This window comes from Euprymna scolopes, chromosome 23 (assembly GCF_053919585.1).
Source record: "Euprymna scolopes isolate OS-2025 chromosome 23, ASM5391958v1, whole genome shotgun sequence".
Taxonomy (NCBI): domain Eukaryota; kingdom Metazoa; phylum Mollusca; class Cephalopoda; order Sepiida; family Sepiolidae; genus Euprymna; species Euprymna scolopes.
Window position 1 is genome coordinate 70,274,197 of NC_136504.1, and position 19,604 is coordinate 70,293,800.

The 19,604-nt window shown below is 31.9% G+C and overlaps 1 protein-coding gene across 1 annotated transcript in view; it reads right to left on the bottom strand.

The window, feature by feature from the left end:
* The window catches only part of LOC145245981 (dynein axonemal heavy chain 6-like), a 632,504-nt gene that overhangs the window by 359,394 nt on the left and 253,506 nt on the right, over positions 1 to 19,604 (bottom strand). Inside the window, exons 48-50 of the mRNA XM_080107771.1 lie at positions 9,037 to 9,197; positions 6,935 to 7,085; positions 5,858 to 6,039 (exon numbers count right to left, since the gene is read on the bottom strand). Of these exons, the coding sequence (XP_079963897.1) occupies positions 5,858 to 6,039; positions 6,935 to 7,085; positions 9,037 to 9,197 (494 nt within the window). The remainder of the gene's footprint in view (positions 1 to 5,857; positions 6,040 to 6,934; positions 7,086 to 9,036; positions 9,198 to 19,604) is intronic.

Sequence of the window (19,604 nt, forward strand, 5' to 3'; positions counted from 1 at the left end):
AGGGAAAAACTTCAAACTTCTTCACATCGAGCAATTCAAAGTATGAAAAGTCTCCTATGTTGGCGAATCGTTCCTTTAGTGACGAAATGATGTTTTGATTTATTTCAAAATATATAATTTTGTAGTTGATTCGATTTCCCCTAGTTCCTTTTGTGGGTGGAGCATGTGATTCGTCAGATATCTCCATGTCTGTCATCGTTTGTTGGGTCATATTTTCATAATGTTCATTGTCACAATTGTTTGATATTGATTGAATGAAATCATGTATTTTATCTTGAGCATATTTCACGTCGGGTTTTCTGCACTGTAAAATGATTTGACATTTTACAGTGCAGAAAACCCGACGTGAAATATGCTTGAGTAAGAATGACATAAAAACAGTTAATAAAAACATGAAATTGAAATCAATTTTGATAATAAATTGTCGGTTTCACTTAATGTTGTTTCATCCCATATTTCGCCATGATCAAGAATGATTTATAAAACCATATGGTAGCATACAAAGATGGGATGCTGATTTCAAATTTTCGGAACACACTCTTCCGTTTCGTACTAGATGATGTGAATTTACTGAAGCTGTGTAAATGTGAAAAAAATATTTTAACGCCATCAACTTTTTCCGTACTTTTACTCAAAACTAAATTAAGTTTATGCGCATAACAATGGATGAAATAGGCGTACTTAAATCCCCTCTCTCTCAATTTAATTTGCACTCCGTTCCGTTCACCTGGCATCACGGCTGCTCCATCATAAGTTTGGCAAACCAATTTTGCATTTTGCATCATCGAAGGAATTTAAAGAATTCTCAATTACATCAGCTAATCTTGTGGCACTTTTTTCATCGCTCACGTCATGAAATCCAATGAATCGTTCAATAATTTTACATCCATTCACACACCTAACAATGATCGAAAGCTGTGCATGCATTGCACAGTCAGTTGCTTCATCAGCCTGCACTGAAATAAATGGGGCACTTTGAATTTCAGTGTAAATAACATCAGCAATCACGTTATCAATTGCAGATATAATTTCATTCTGTATTGTTCTGGAAACACCTGAAAATTGCCTAGAGCCTTCTTTGGCAGAAAGTTTTGATGCAAACACACTGTCAATTTTAGAGAAACACTGCAATAATTCTCGATAATTACCTTTGTTAAGACTATCTTCCCCTTCATCGTGTCCGCGCAATGATAGTTCTTGTTTGCAAAGATATAATATTGCGTTCATCGGGTGTTTCAGATATTGTCTATTTTCTTCGACCAATTTATTGTGCCTTTCTCTTTCAAGTTTGGCCGATTCACTAATAGCAGTGACTATGCCATACATGCCAAATGTTTTTAAACGCTTATAATTGTTCAAATGAGTCATTGATTTCGAATGAATTTTGTAGTCAGCCAAAATATGCCTATAATCAGTATAGCCAGTATCAGTCCATGATTGTCCTGGTTCAGACGTGAAAAGCAAGTAAGGCCAACAATAGAGTTTTTTCCTCAGATTTACTCGTACATAACTAGTCAATGTCATTAAACCATTTGGATTGGAACGAACGAGTTCTAACCTTATTTACCAATAATTGATAATTTCTCACTTTTCGGCTACATTTCTCTGGCCAAACGATCTATTTTTCAGGTCTAACACAATATCCATTTCCATTATATTTTAATTAAATTCAGATTATTAACAGCAAATACAGTACTTTTTTTAAAAAATGTTTTAGATAATAATCTGCTTACCCGTGAAACACAGGAAAATTATCCCAAGTGACGTTATACGCAAAATACAGGGAACTTCCAAAATGTAAATTCCATCTGATGAATCTTGAAACATATGATATCTTGACCAGTTGAAACACTAAGAACATTGAAAATCTTAATTTTATCCCAAAATTCTAAGATACAAAGAATTCGTAAATAAAGTCCGTGGTAAAATTGAATGTAGTGAAGCGACTGAAATATTTTCGGCAACTGAAGTAATGTTCTCCAAAAACGGCGATTAAATTTTCCCATAGAATAAAAGGTAATATTGATGAATAAAGTTGGGTTTAAATAGCTGTGAAATGATGGATGCAGCAAAAAAAGAAATTACATACAGGGCCTTTATGAAAAAAATTACAAAAGTATTTACGTATCACTACGGAATTCTACGAAGGTTTATTGGATTGACGGGTTTCTTAGTATTAATATAAAATGACTTAAAACCTGTATTTTTCGTAGATTTCTATTATTCAAAATTCACGAAAAAAAAAATCCCCAATAAAAGCAAACAAATTCACTCTCATTCAAAACCTGTTCTTTATTAATTAATGAAACAATAATTTCATCACTGATATTTATTTACAATCTGATATATAGGCGTGGTTATGTTTACACAACTATTCGTACTACTACATATTGCAGCAGTAATAATAATCGTTCTTCATGTGGTTATGTGTACTTATGTGTCTATAGATCTCTCTCTCTCTCTCTCTCTCTCTCCCTCTGTCTCTTTCTCGGTCCCTCTCCCTCTTCCCAAAACCGGTATCAGCAGTAACATCGTGCTAAATATTTTAGGCACTATAGGTTGACTTCACTTTGCGGGTGGCTACAGCAAAAAGCGGGATTTCTCTAACATTACTATTATTACGAGAGGGGTTTTGTGCTTGGCACAGATTACGTGTGTTCTACTCCGTAGCCGCTGTTGTGAATCTGACGGTGGCCGGACAAAGACAATCCGTTCAAAACAGCATCCTTGTATTATTCCCAGATATATTTATGAACTTTTGGCTACTTAGCTATCGAAACTTGAATAGATACGTTATTTAATTGAGATCAGACTAAGTATATTTGCTTGAAATTAATGGATGAGTTTCAATCCATGTTGAATAACATTGACCGAGTTATTGGTCGTGCCGGGCATGAGTGGCACTAGTCCCATCTCCGCCCCTGATATATATATATATATATATATATATATATATATATATATATATATATATATATATATATATATATATATGGTAAAACTGGTAATTAGTAAAAACTTGGAGAGAGTGCTCAATACTATTGCAGAGCAAATATGTGTTTTATTTTTTTCTTACCGTTTTATCTGTTTGGCTACATATGTTTCAGATGGAACCATGTTTACGATCTAGCAGTCTCGTCAGGCCTCGCAGAAGTGGTTATTAGTTATTCCTTTTAAATAAATATATATATATATATTTAGTTATTCCTTTTAAATAAATATATATATATATATGTATATATATATATATATATATATATATATATATATATATATATATATATATTTAAAAGGGTTCTTCAGTCTTTGTACAGACCATTAATTCTCACCATAGGGGTGTCCGAGCGTGAAATTTTTGTGGCAGGGGGTGCGCAATCTCTAATCGCACCTCTCCTGAGTCGACATCGTTAAATACCAGTAGCAAGGACGACTGGAAACAAATGCCGAGATAAGCGGAGAGCACATACAGCGCCTAGAATTCCCAAATGATCACCTATCTGGTATTAATCAGGCTCAACGTTGATTAACTTCGGTGATCTGACGAGATTCGGCGTGTCAATGCGATTAGGCGGTATATATATATATATATATATATATATATATATATATATATATATATATATATATATATATATATATTGAAATAAGGGGTGGTCACCAACAATGTGTATTTTTTAACATTATTTTATTATTCCGTGTCTTGGTTTTTCATTGAGAATTATGTTTAGATCATTGTAATAATGTTTTTAAATCATTGAAATCGTTTTTAACGCGTTTCAGACATTCTGTGAAGCGTCCTCTTCGGAAATTATTTTCAAAATGTGTTCTAGATGTAAAAATAGCATTTTCGTAGTTCATTTGAAATGTTCCCAAGAGGTGGAAACGTGTATCTACTATTCATTGGAATGTTCAATTTTTATTACTCGTTTATTGGGCTGTGGTCACTCCTGTGTTGTGTTTCTCTCTCACACTCTCTCTTTCTGCTTGTGTTTTTTTTTCTTTTCCTTTAGGGTAGGATGTGTGTGTGTGTGTGTGTGTGTGTGTGTGTGTGTGTGTGTGTGTGTGTGTGTGTGTGTGTGTGTGTGTGTGTGTGTGTGTGTTTTCTTTTATTGGTTTGAAGAATGTGTGTATATATATTGAAAGACAAAATAAAATAAAAACAAACAAATTAAACAAGGAAGAATGAAAAACAAACGAAATTTGAACGGCTTCATTCGGATCTTAAAACGTCTTTAAATAATATGAATCAAAAAAAATCTCTTGTTTGCTTTTCTGTCATAATTTAGCTTTTTTATGTTGTCTTTTATTACATTCTCTCTATAACATGTTATGTAATAGATCGTGTACTTTATCCTTTATCCTGATCATGTACGTTATGATCGTGTACTTTATTCTTATACTAATATATATGTAACATATATTAGTTGCCGGTGGCATGTAGGAAAGATACTAGCCTACGAAGCCAAGGATGGTTTGGATCAGCAGTAATCATCACTTTCTACACTGATAATTGCATAAGCATGGAACACTAGTGTCTGTAGGTATAAAAATCGTTGATGGTCATTTTTTAAATAGTATATATATATATATATATATATATATATATATATATATAAAACAAATAAATGACAAAAGTCTATTTCTAAATGTTGACCATCTTACCGTTTATTTTAGTTCACAATTCTTTAAAACACTTGTTTTGTAGTACAAAATCATTCATGTAATTATTACATCAATTATTGAATTTATTTCGCCCTTCTCATCAGAAGAAAAACTTTCAACTCGTTACAAAAACATTAATTTTTTCATTTAAATTAAAAATTAAGGAAAATATAATCTAAAAAGTGAGATGCAAGTAAGAAAATCATGAAAATTGTTAAACTTTAAAAATTACGGTACAAGATTTAATTTGAAATTAATCAATTTTTAAAGCGAGCTTTTATAAACTTTGCAACGTGAGGTATAAAAACGTCATTTAAATTGAATCTAAAAATTATTTCATGTCACATACATTTCATAAATTATTAGTTGAAAATTATATATCTATATCATTAATTCCTAAATGATAGATAAATTTAATTTTTTTAAGTGCAACAAAATGTACATCAAATAAATCCAAGGTAATTTTAGATTAAATTTTTATATCTTACTTTGTAAAGTTTATAAAAGTGCACTTTGAAAATTGTTCAATTTCAAATTTAATCTTGTACCTTTGTTAAAAACATTTTGAGTAACCATTTTCATGTCTTGCAAGAAATGCTTTGTGTATATATCAAAACCTCGTTAATTCACAACCTGCACAGCAACAGCTGTGTAGCGTAATGGTGAGAAGCCTTGTCATTTGGGCGGTCGGGTTTCAATCCTGGCTTGAGGTCGTTGTTTGTCTAGCCGTACTGATGAGTTGTGATACAGCGAAACAGTATTGTATGTGGATGACTATATATATATGTGTGTGTGTGTGTGTGTGTGTGTGTGTGTGTGTGTGTGTGTGTGTGTGTGTGTGTGTGTGGATAGATAGATTCAGGCGACGTAATAATGGTTGTGTTACACTTGTGGTCCTGACCGACCACATCTGAAACATTAGCATGTTTAGTGTAGCAACTATGTAATATTTGTCTATATAAATAAAGACAATATAGTTTGCTCTTTTTTTTAGCACTTCTAATAACCGCGTTTTAATTCACATGTTTTCCTTCTTGAATACCGTTTACTTACTTTATATATATATATATATATATATATATATATATATATATATATATATATATTCCAGAATACTTTTCTGGGTGTGTATGCGTATGCACATGTAAATTAAGAACAATAATATTAATAAGAAGCTGAAGATGCAATAACTAACCGAACTCTATTGATACAGAATTCATAAATTTGGTCTCTGCTTCCTTCCGGAATTCCCGCTTCTTTGGCATCTGGACGGCATGCTATGATTAATTTTTCAAGATCGTCAGTGGCAAGAAGATTTGGAACTTCCCCAGAGTTCAAAATATTGTTTATATCTTCTAAAAATTCTTCCACAACAATCTAAAAGATAAAAAAGATTAAGTCGTTTAATTTTCCAAGGACATTTGTCACAAGTATAAAAGTAAATTTTGGTAAATGAATCTCCTATTCCTTTTCTTGGGAACCTACTTCACAAATGTAGTGAATAGAATAAACAATAAATATAATAAATAAACAGAACAAGTTTTCGATTCTTTCGAAAGAGACACTCTTAAGAACTCTTTAGTTGCCCTTTGACCTTAAAACGTGTATACTGCTTCAGGAATGTGGAAGTTCAAATAAACTACTAGCTATTTGCAAACCACAAAAGAATGCCCCAGGGAAATTGACTTGTGTCAAATGAAGAAGTAATATCAAAATTGAGGTGTACTTTGAGGGCCAAGATATAAAAAGGCATCAAATTAGACAAACGTTGGAATCACTCCTCTTCTAAGTTGTTGTACTATAGTATCGATGAATAACAAACGTGTGCTATAGTATCGATGAATAACAAACGTGTACTATAGTATCGATAAATAACAAACGTGGTTTCATTATTTGCGACCGACATTTATTCAGCGATCTGTTAGACATTGTGCAATGTGCAATCAAAAAAATTAATTCTGGTTTGTTTTGTTTTTTTAATCAACTCTGTTTGCATTATTTAATGCTGAAGCACCATCCACTTACCGTAAACGAAAGGGGTGTGCTATGATAAGGGCCAGACTTATAGGCAACACGATGTTCGTTTACATTACATTTAAATTTCTGCGTATTGTGGCAGAAACAGGGAAACAGTAAGCAGGAATATAATTCCAAAGGCAAACAGCACAAACATTGTGATTGGATAGACAATTTCATGGCCCACACTGGTATCCATCTGGCCAATAATGTACTGCATCACAAGATGATATTATTATTATTCCTTATTCATTACCTGAGTGTCAGTGAAGAGGAACACTGTATTTTCATTTTTTGCTCCGGCCATGTTATAAAGCTTTATGAGGTCTGTATGGAAAGTTGCATAGTCGTATCCACGCGTCAGTTCAATCTGGAAACAATTATAACCGCAGATGTAAGAGGCCAATCTGAAAACAAATGGGAAGGTCATATCAAAGAAGAATATAATACTGGTGCCCTCCAAAGAGAAATTTCTTCAACAAACAATAGCTCTGCCTGTTGAGCAGAAAATAAAACACGAACTAAAGAGAAATTGTTTTCCTAATGCCACAGAAATTCATGGATAAACGTTGCAAATTTTTTAACGAAAGAAGCAAAATAGATCACCAAAAACATGAAAGCTAATAAATTGGGAAAAAAAAAAAATTGTTTGAAACCTTTTTTTTTTTTAATTTACGAATGGACATATCCAAAACTTCTTTAATAATTTACATGTAGTTCCACAACATGACAACCAGTAAAAACCGTATGAGAGAATGTGGTATAGGGTCGGAACACACTATTACTAACTAGAATAACTTTATGCAAGACATTTGTCAGGATTATGTCATTAGGAGTTCTCGGCAGATCGGAAGCCCAGGGCACACTGTGGAAATTTATAAGTTTCTATTTAATAGGAGAAAACGCAGCGCTAGAAGGCTCCTCAAAATACTCTGGGTCTTTGGAGGATATGACCGATAAAAAGTGTTTCTTGGTGATTGTACCAAACAATAACACCCAAACCTTCCTATAATAAAGATATACATTCTGCTGGGAACCATAGTTGTATCCGATGGAAAGCGTACAGCAAAGTTGGAGGAGAAGGGTTTCAACATCTAACGGTAACTACAGTCTTAATTTTGTAGATCCTGCAACAAAGGCTACTACAAATCATGTGGAGAGGATGTGGAAGGAGGTAAAACAACACAACAAAAAAGAATTCGAGACCAGCCGAGGAATACTCGATAATGGAATTTATATGGAGACAAAAATTCAGAAAAAAAATCCTTTTGTCTCCATCATCAACCACATCGCTGAAGGCTACTTGGTTGAAGAGTTTCTTTCCATTTTCTCTAGTTCCTCTCATAACTCTTTGCCGTCGGGGGTTCCCTTCAGTCGCCTGAAAATATTTCTAAGGAAATATCCTGTTCTCTAACCTTAAAAGAAAAAAAGAATTGAAATATCAAAATTCCCTCCCCTACCACAAACAAATTACAAAAACAAACACTTAAAAACTACCCGAATATGAAAGAAAAAGATTTACTTACATTTTTTTTCCTTAAAAAATGTTTCTATTTGTTTATGTTTTCAGAAATAATAGCTTTTCTTGCAAAAAAACTTTTATTAGAAAATATTAAAAGTCTTTTCCGAATAAACTTTTCTTATAAAAAATTTCAAAATAAATATGTTTTCAGTTATTCAAACAAATAAATAATAAATATTAATTCATAAAATTTATGGTAGGTTGATGTTATATTTATCGTATTTCCACTTTTCCTTATTTTATTTAGTATACGATAAATGCTGTCTATTTTTCTAACATTTAAAATTATTCCGGCATATTCAGGCTGTTTACGTCAACTGCCTGACTATGCCGAGGCAACATCATGGAAATTCGGGTCGGTAACTGCAGAAGTATCGTTTGATTTAATTGATAATCTCTCATGCTGTGTATATTCAATATTAAATTGATCACTACAACTGGCTCCTACACTTTAAAACCAAATTTATCTCGTTGGATGATTGAGGTTACATCATTTTCTTTTCAACATTTCTAAGTAATTGAAGTTATAATTCAAACAGCCGCATATTTTGTTAATAGATTAGTGTTAGAGTTTGCTACTCGAAAACACACGCAATCTCAATGCATTTTGACAACAAAAAATTAGTTTTTTATGCTTTAAAAAATTTGACAACATAACATTATGGTTGAAGCATCTGCTCTTCATCAGTACAAAACATTTCTCTTTAGACATTTAAGTTCACAAAACATGGCAGTTCATATTCTCATCATCTCATCATCATCATTCCAAACATAAAAATAATGATCATAGTATATAATATTATAATGGAGCAACGGCAGTGTTGCTATCAACTCACCTGGTAAGTGACTGTTTTCCGGTTCCTCCGACGCCAACAAGCAGAGCATTTCCTCTTTGTTGCCTGAGGATCCGAGCAATTCTAGTTATGTGTTGTACAGCGTCAAGAAAGAAAACTAATTTCATTTCTTTTGAAGACTGCATGTTGAACTCATCGAGATACTGAAATAACAATCGCAAATTTTGCATTTCATGTATAAAAGATAAACATGCTTACACTTTATGCACATATTTTTTACATTCTTAGTATCTTTTGGATATATATTTAAATATATAATTATTAAATACATAAACAAATAACAAGGTATCCCCATCTTTATCTTTCGACATTATCAACCTGGTCTATTTTACAGCCTTTTGTTTTGTTTATTTTTGTGACAGTGCGCAAAAATTAGAATTAGCGTCTTATTTTAAGTATTCCCGTGAATATGACACAAATATTAATGAAATTTCTCTCCCTCTTTCTCTTTCTCTTTCTCTCTCTCTCTCTCTCTCTCTCTCTCTCTCTCTCTATATATATATATATATATATATATATATATATATATATATAAAGAGGGAGAGGGAGAAAGAGAGAGCGAGATGGATAGAGAGAGAGAGAGAGAGATAAAGAGAGAGAAAGAAAGAGGGAGCGAGATAAATAGATAGATAAAACGAGATAGCTAAGATGTTGGACTTTTACAATCAATGATGTCTGTTGTTCGAGCCTCAAAGTCGATGTATTGATGTGTTTTTACATGCTGTAACACATGTCTGTGGAAGATTTATTTATAAATTGAGAATTCTTCGGTTGGTTATGCCTTTTTATATTTTTGTCAGTTTTTCTGATAATTTTTGTGTTAAAATCAACAAAATTAATATATGATTCATATATATCACAAACGTTTTCAATCTTCTGCCGAATCATATACTAGTGACAAAAACTAATATATATATATATATATATATATATATATATATATATATATATATATATATATATATATATATATATAAAAGAGGCTCCTGTGGGCTGCGACGTTGTTTGGCTTTAGAATTTATTTTATATATATATATATATATATATATATATATATATATATATATATATATATATATATACATATAATTATAAAACTCAAATGACCTTGTAACGATGTATGTAACCCACTTTCTGGTTTATGACATTCGGTTGCGCATGCGCGCATGACATGCGCACTGAAATATTAACGTTATTATTTCGAAATTATTATTTAACATGGGAAGAGTGGGGTTTAAAATAACTTAAACGTAATACAGAAGTGAACGATGTAAAAAAAAGCAGATATATCAAAATTTGAATTTAACTATAATAACTATTATGGTATCTGTTCAGTGCACATTTACCTATAAGTATGGCCAACCACTTATAATTCAGTAACTGTAATTTTTTTTCTAAAAAATAATCAATTAAACAGAACGACTCATAGAAATCTATCTATATTCTTTTTCATTTTAATATACTTTCATATGAAATGTTTCTGTTATGTCAAAAAAAATATTTCCCTTACGTCACAAGTGTCACGCTCATACATGAATTCCATAGCTAATATAACATACTGAACCAACGGGTCACAGGTAGTCTAGTATATATATATATAAACCCCTACCCACTCTTTTTGCTGATGAGAAGACTTTGTTTTATAAAATAAAATAATAAAATTATTGCTCAAGACGTAGTGTCTATCTCAGTAAAAACATCGTTTCCGAAACGATCGTACAATCTATTGATTTTGTTTGTTCTTCCTTTTGAAACCGATTTTTAATTATAAATTATTAATCATTGTACTCTCTCTCTCTCTCTCTCTCTCTCTATATATATATATATATATATATATATATATATATATTACTGTTCTGACGATTAATTGGAATCGGGAATCGAAAAAATTGGAACCGATTTTCCGATGCCAAAACGATTCTTTTGATTGTCTTCTATAATTTGATTTTGTTTAAAGCAAAATCTTTCATTGCTGGTAATAATGATAAAATAATAAATATTTATTGATTTTAAACGACCAGTGAAGCTAAAATCTATAGATCATCCGCAACAAGTGTATTTTGACGTTTAGGAAAATATCTGCATAGTTAATATGTGGGGGTTTTTTCCCCCCCGAAATCGGCGAAAATAGCAACTCTATAGTTAAATATTTAGAGATTTATAAAGGATCGGAATAGGTAATTGTATCGGAATTGGGAAAAATATTGGAATCGTCCTATCACTAATATATATATATATATATATATATATATATATATATATATATATATATATATTTATATAAAATGGGTTAATAAATTCCAACGAAAGAAAGATGTATATTTAAATAAGGGAGTAGTCACCAACAATGTGTATTTTTTAACATTATTTTATTATTCTGTGTCTTGGTTTTTCATTGAGAATTATGTTTGGATCATTGTAATAATGTTTTTAAGTCATTGAAATCGTTTACTCGTGTTTCAGACGGTCTGTGATGCGTCTTCGTCAGAAATTATTTTCAAATGTGTAAAAATGGCGATTTTCGTAGTTAGTTTGAAGTTTTTCCAAGGGGTGGAGACTTGTAAGTGTTTATTATACATTGGTATGCTGAATTTTTATTGCTTTTTTATTTAGTTTGTCCAGGGAGATTTTGACCTCGCTGTAGTCAGTCGCTATCTTTTTCTGCTAATGTGTTTTTCTTTTCCTTTAGGGTGGGGTAGGGTGTGTGTGTGTGTGTGTGTGTGTGTGTGTGTGTGTGTGTGTGTGTGTGTGTGTGTGTGTGTGTGTGTGTGTGTGTGTGTGTGTGCGTGTTTATGTGTGTGTGTGCGCGTGTGTGTGCGTTTGCTTCTATTGGTTTGGGAATGTGTATATTGTTTTATAGTATTTTGGGGTTATTTGCTTCCTTAGGAAGGCGGCTGTGGTCCGAGGTCGTTACTAATGTGTATGTGTGGGGAGGGGGGACTGGCTCTTCTGAAGTAATAATAAAAAGCAAACCCCAACCCAAAAACTTAAAACACATCCTAACTTCCTCAAAACTCGTCCCACATACTACAAAAGGAGTTACAAAATGCAACAAACCGCGATGTGGAGTATGTGACATAATAATAGAAGGTAACACATACACATTCAAAAACCCAGCACAAATTCAAAATAAAAAAGGATCTAAATTGCACCTGATGAGTAGGGTGCTTTCATTCTATTTTGATATTTATTTTTTGGATTCTTGGATTTTAGTATTGTGATTTTTCGTTTTAGTCTTATATTATGTTTGTTTAGAAAGAGGGGTGTATTTAAAATAGGGGATTTTTAATGTTTCTATTTATTTGTCTCCCCATGTGGGTATGGCCAGACCCAGGATCGGTTCCTAGTGTGGGGAAGATTTTGTTTCCCCAGAGGGGGGGGGATTGGAGGGGGTGTAGGTATGGGAGGGGGATGATAGAAGGGAAGATAGTCGTTTCAGTCATGAGGGGTTCTCCCCTGACTGAGGAGGGAGCGAGGTGTTGGAACAGATATTATACTATGGTTCTAGGTGTCTCCTAGTGTTGTTGGTTTCGAGGTTAAGTAGGGTTGGTATTGTTCAGTGTGTTGTATTAGAGATAGGGGTGTTATGTCTGTGTGTGGTTGTATGCGCTCACGTGTGTGTGTTTTAATGTGTCGGTTCTGATTTATGTGTGGGTGTGTATATGTGTATGTGTATGGGTGTGCATGCGAGTGTACCTTACATTTCATGTTTTTGTGTGATGGTATTAGGTTCTGTTCAGTTCAGGAGTGAATTTGGTGATGAAGTTTTTTTCCTGTGTAAGTAAATAAAAATAATTGTCTGTTTGGAAGATTGGCATTATTTTGAAGCTGTTTCCACTGCATGTGTGTACGTGTTTTGAAACATAGAGTTGTCTGTTATCTGCAATTTTGATGTTGCTCTTATGTAAGGCCACTCTATTGCTGAAATTTTTGGTGGCGCCTATGTAGGATTTGTTGCATGTTGTGCATCTTAGTGCATATACTACATTTCTGGAGGTGCAATTTAGATCCTTTTTTATTTTGAATTTGTGCTGGGTTTTTGAATGTGTATGTGTTACCTTCTATTATTATGTCACATACTCCACATCGCGGTTTGTTGCATTTTGTAACTCCTTTTGTAATATGTGGGACGAGTTTTGAGGAAGTTAGGATGTGTTTTAAGTTTTTGGGTTGGCGTTTGCTTTTTATTATTTTTGTTGTTTTAAGTATGTTGTTTAGTTTGTCGTTCTGATTGAGGAGGATAAGGTTTTTTGTTATCTGTGTGAATAGTTCTGGGTTGTTTGTGTTGTGTGTAGAGACGTATGCTAGAATTTGTTCTTTGTTGTGTACTTTTGGGGTTCTTAGTTGGTCTATTGGAATTTTTCAGCCAGTTCAATACCTTTCTGTATTAGTGGTAGTGGGTATCCTCTTTTCCACAGTGTTATTTGTAGTTCATTCAGTCTAGTTGAACGGAGGTGTCTGTCTGTTACTATGGTGCAGACTCTACGTGCTAGGGAGTAGGGTATTGATTTTAGACAGTTTTTAGGATGGTGGCTTTTGAAGTGGATGTATTGTTGAGTGTCTATTGGTTTGTGGTAGATGTCTGTGATTATGTTGTTGTTTTTTATTGTTACTAGGATGTCTAGGAAAGGTAGTTCTATGGGGCTTTGTTCTAGTGTGAAGTTTATTTTTGGGTGTAGATTTTGTAGCAAAGTGTCGAGTTCTTTAATATAAAGAAAAACACATTAGCAGAACGAGATAGCGACTGACTACAGCGAGGTCAAAATCTCCCTGGACAAACCAAATAAAAAAGCAATAAAAATTCAGCATACCAATGTATAATAAACACTTACAAGTCTCCACCCCTTGGAAAAACTTCAAACTAACTACGAAAATTGCCATTTTTACACATTTGAAAATAATTTCTGATGAAGACGCATCGCAGACCGTCTGAAACGCGTGTAAACGATTTCAATGACTTAAAAACATTATTACAATGATCCAAACATAATTCTCAATGAAAAACCAAAACACGGAATAATAAAATAATGTTAAAAAATACACATTGTTGGTGACTACTCCCTTATTTAAATATATATATATATATATATATATATATATATATATATATATATATATATATATATATATATATATATATATATATATTACCCATAAACAGGCTGTTTTTCGCTGTATCACAGCCCCATGGTTAGACATGTGAGTGCTTCAGGCTGAGATTGAGCACCAGCAATATTTAAATGGAGCTCTGGTGTCTGTTTGTAATCCAAATTTCATGGCATTTCTCAAGAAGACATTATACAGTATCTGGATATTATTTCTTTAGTGGAAACTCTAAATTCATTCTTAGAAATTTTATCTCAGGAAGTCGACATCAAACAAGTAACCTTTGAGCCTCATTTACAATCATCCAAGAAACTGATTTTTTTAATGTAAAACTCTCAGGCTGTTGTTATCTTGCTTGTTACCGTGCATACTTCATTTGTATATGAATGTTTGGGGTTCAAAGAAGAAGGAATAATGTAAATAAAGTGCGCACAATAAGAAAGGGGTGAGTGGAATGGAATGATGTAAACAATTAAGACAAAGAGAAGAGAGAAAGAGAGGAGAAGGGATAGTGAGATAGAGAGAGTTCTATTATGATATCACAATATATTTTAAAATCCTTTGATTTTATGAAAAAAGGAGAAAGAGCGAGAAGAAAAGAGAGCAAGAGAGATAGAAAAGGGAAAAGAGAGAGAGAAATAGAAGAGATAAAGGTGTAAGAGAAAAGGTATATTATGACATCACAATGTATACTGCGTTCTTTCACTTTGCGAAATAATAATAATAATAATGAGGAGGAGGGGGAGGAGGAGGAGGAAGAGGAGGAGGAGAAAAAGAAGGAGGGAAAGACTGGGGAGAGGAAGCACTAACCAGACTTCCATTGGAGAAGAGTGAAGAAGACTAGGATCTTGGGAAGGCTTATTGCCACCAAAATTCCAGTGAAGGTCAATGGTCGTTGTCAGCAAGAAATCTATGGCGAACGCAAATTCATTAGCGAAATGGATTATCAAAAGATGTGGGGAGTACTGGAGAGACTTGTTGTCACCTAGAATCCTAGGAACATCACAGGTTGTTGATAGATAGAAATCTTTGCTTATGGTCTGCGTGAAAACTTATAGTAAGTACAAATAATAATAATAATAATAATAATAATAATAATAATAATAATAATAATAATAATAAAACTATATAATAGTAATCTAATTAAAGTATAAACACATGGGCAGTGTCACTAGTAAGATACTTTGGACCGTTTATAGGTTGAACCAAAAAGGAACTGAGGCATCTTGATCAGAATACCAAGACATTCATGACTATGCATGATGCACTACACTGAAATGATGATACTGAACGACTCTTTATGAAAAGGAAAGACGGAGGAAGAGGGCTAGTTTATATAGAAGACTGTGTCAATAACACAAAAAAAGAATTAGAAAAATACATAATGCAGCACACCAAATAATAATTACCACAGTGAGAGACACTTCACAAACAAACAAGAGAGAAAAGAAGAGACAAAGGATAAGACAAGAAAAGAAAAATGGGAAGAGTAACAGCTCCACGGACGATTCATAAGAATGACAAAAAATGAGACCAACGAAAATACCTGGACATAGCTACAAAAAGAAAATGTAAGCAAAGAATGCCGTTAGAACCAATCACATCAAAGCAAGGATCAACAAAACACAAGAAAACAGCAAATGCAGACTCTGTGAACGAAGAGAGAAACAATAAACTACATAATAAGTGAATGCAGCAAACTAGCCGAAAAAGAATATAAAAATAGACACGATCAAGTGGGGAAGGCAATATATTGGCAATTATGCTAACGATTGCATCATGAACACCCAGACAAATGATAAAAGCACAAATTGGCAGCAATACTTGAAAAAGGAAGTCATAAAATTCTATGAGATGGATACCATTGCCATCCAAATTTCAGTGAGGACCAATCGTCGCTGCCAATGAGGAATCTATGGTAAGCGACTGTAGCAATAATGCAAATTCATCTGCAAAGGTTATCAAAATAGGTGGAGAGTACTGGAAATCTGAGGAGACATGTTGTCACTCAGGCTCCAGAGAACACCATAAGTTGTTCTCAAAGAGAGATCTTTGATGACGGCCTGTGTGACTACTAGTGAGTGAGTAAAAAAAAAAAAAATATTATTATTATTATTATTATTATTATTATTATTATTATTATTATAATAATAATAATAATAATAATCATAATCATAATAATAATAATAATAATAATAATAATAATACCCCAGAGAACACCAGAAATTGTTCTTGGAGAGAATTCTTTCATGATAATCCGTGTGAAAACTCTTAGTGAGTGAACAACAACAACAATGAAAAAAATAGAAAAACAACTACTAACAATTATAAAAACGGTGATTATGATTATTATTATTATTATTATTATTATTATGATTATTATTATTATAATAATAATCCCTCCAAATCAAAGCTTAAACGATATTGGAGACAACATATCTAAGGATAGTAAGTACCTGATGTCAAGCAACAGTTGTTTTAAATACCGAGTTGACATCTGGTGGGATTTAATGGCGTTTCATAGCCCAAACTGGGTCTTGAGCCCAGGGAAGGAAAACCTTAAATAAACCATTCCTTATATTATTCAAATATGAATGTTCAAAACTATCAAACTGAGAACGACGTAAGTGAAACCAGAACATCAAGTGTAGGTCCTGTGTCTGGTAAGGGAAAGAATGAGGATTCCCAGGATGTCATCTAGAGAAACCCTGGAAACATTATCACTAGAAGAAATTGGGCTAAAGCCTTAAAAAAATTGTAATGAAGTGTTATCTGAAGAGTGATGCCCCAATAGGCGATACTGAAAAAAGAATGCACCAAATATGAAATGAACTAGGCCTGTTTAAAATAACAGAGCAAAAACATGCAGGACAAGCCCGAGCAATAAGAACAAATGGGTGGCTGTCTGACCTTGAAATTGAAGAAATTGAAGAAAATCTAATTAAATATGATTCCGAAAGTCTTGAAATTCTTCTACATGACGTGAGAAGAGAAAAGATAAGAAGACCTGGGGAGAAGAACAGTCAGAGATTACAAGAGAGAATGGAAAATTATTTTAATATTCTTTAAGAATCTCTAATCTCTATCTAAAGATAACGACAGCTGAAATTGGTTGTTCAGGGGAAATTTTTTAAGATCTACTGAGAACAGATTAATGGCAGCCCAGGAACAAGGTACTCACATTAGGTCCATCAAACGCTACATCGACAAAACTGCAGAATCACTGATGTGCAGAATGAAAGGGAAGAAACATTAGCGCATATTGTATGAGAATGTCCTATGTTAGTTCAAAATAAAAATAAAAAATGGAGACAGAACAAAGTCGCTTAGGTCTTATACTCTACGGGTTAGACCACAATGAGAAGTGATATGAGCGTTTAGGAAAACGACAATGTCAAACTTCTTTGGGATATGCGCATACAGACTGATAAGGTCCTTGAACACGCCAAACCTGACATAATTTTACTAAATACAAACAAGAGAACTTGCTCAATCTTTGACGTAGCCTGCCCTTTCGATACCAGAGTACAAGAGAAAGAACAAGAAAAAAAAATGCATACCAAGATCTGAAATGAGAATTAGTTAGAATCTGGAAATGTAAAGAAATTAGTGATACCCATTGGAATCGGGACGCTTGGGACCATAACAAAAAGCTACCATAAATGGCATGAACAATTTCTTTCCCAATTTTACAAAAAGTTTGCCTGTTGGGAACAACGAAAGTGTTATGGTATAGCTTGAATGTCTAAACTAAGACTGAGAAAAAAATAAAAAATAAAAACATAAATAAAAACATCAGAAAGTTGAGACTGCTATGAAACTATGAAATTAAATGCCAACACCTCGGAATGTAAGAAAGTCAAAGTGATTACCATTGTAATTGAAACGCTTGAGATCATGACAAAAAGTCACAATAAATGGCTTAATCAGATTGACAAGACAATTTTGCAAAAGGCTTGGATGTTAGGAACGTTGATAGTGTTAATACAGCTTGAATATCTAAAGTCAAACGAATTGACCGGATGTTCAAGGAAAAAAATCGAACTAAAAACATCCAAAGGTTGAGACTACTATGGAGGAGAAGGATGAGGAGGAGGAGGAGGAGGAGGAGGAGGACGAGGGGGGGGAATAATAATAATAATAATAATAATAATAATAATAATAATAATAATTTGTAATGGTTTGCTGAAAAAAAAATGAAGAAAACGCAAAAAAAAGAAAAAATTAGAAGACTAAGTAGAAAAGAAATATAGGGGTGCATATATACTGACTAACAGATGGGTCGTCTTGTAGCTACTTGCCTATTTATTGAACGATTTAAATTCTTAACTGACATTTAATAAAATCAATTGGCAAATAAAAGCCAATAAAATGCTGAACTTTTTGTCATAAGCATAAATAGCGCACATTAGTGAGAATGACAGCCATATTTAAAGATGGCTGACAATCATTCAAAATGATAACTCACTAGTAGCATCCAAACCAATAAATATACAAAAAAATTAAATTCTTCAACATTTAATATTGGATTTGATATTTATGGTCTGCTTCAAAGTCGAGAATATTTGTAGAAAAATTTATTTTCAGACATTTTCTTTAATGCTGATCAGTATTTTATATGTATATTCATTTATTAATGTATATATATGTATATTCATTTATTAATGTATATATATGTATATTCATTTATTAATGTATATATTTATATTCATTTATTAATGTATATATGTATATTCATTTATTAATGTATATATATGTATATTCATTTATTAATGTATATATATGTATATTCATTTATTAATGTATATATGTATATTCATTTATTAATGTATATATATATATTCATTTATTAATGTATATATGTATATTCATTTATTACTTTATATAGGTATATTCATTTATTAATGTATATATATGTATATTCATTTATTAATGTATATATATGTATATTCATTTATTAATGTATATATATGTATATTCATTTATTAATGTATATATATGTATATTCATTTATTAATGTATATATATGTATATTCATTTATTAATGTATATATATATGTATATTCATTTATTAATGTATATATATATATTCATTTATTAATGTTTATATGTATATTCATTTATTAATGTATATATATGTATATTCATTTATTAATGTATATATATGTATATTCATTTATTAATGTATATATATGTATATTCATTTATTAATATATGTATATATGTATATTCATTTATTAATGTATATATATGTATATTCATTTATTAATATATATATATGTATATTCATTTATTAATGTATATATATGTATATTCATTTATTAATGTATATATATGTATATTCATTTATTAATGTATATATATGTATATTCATTTATTAATATATATATATGTATATTCATTTATTAATGTATATATATGTATATTCATTTATTAATGTATAT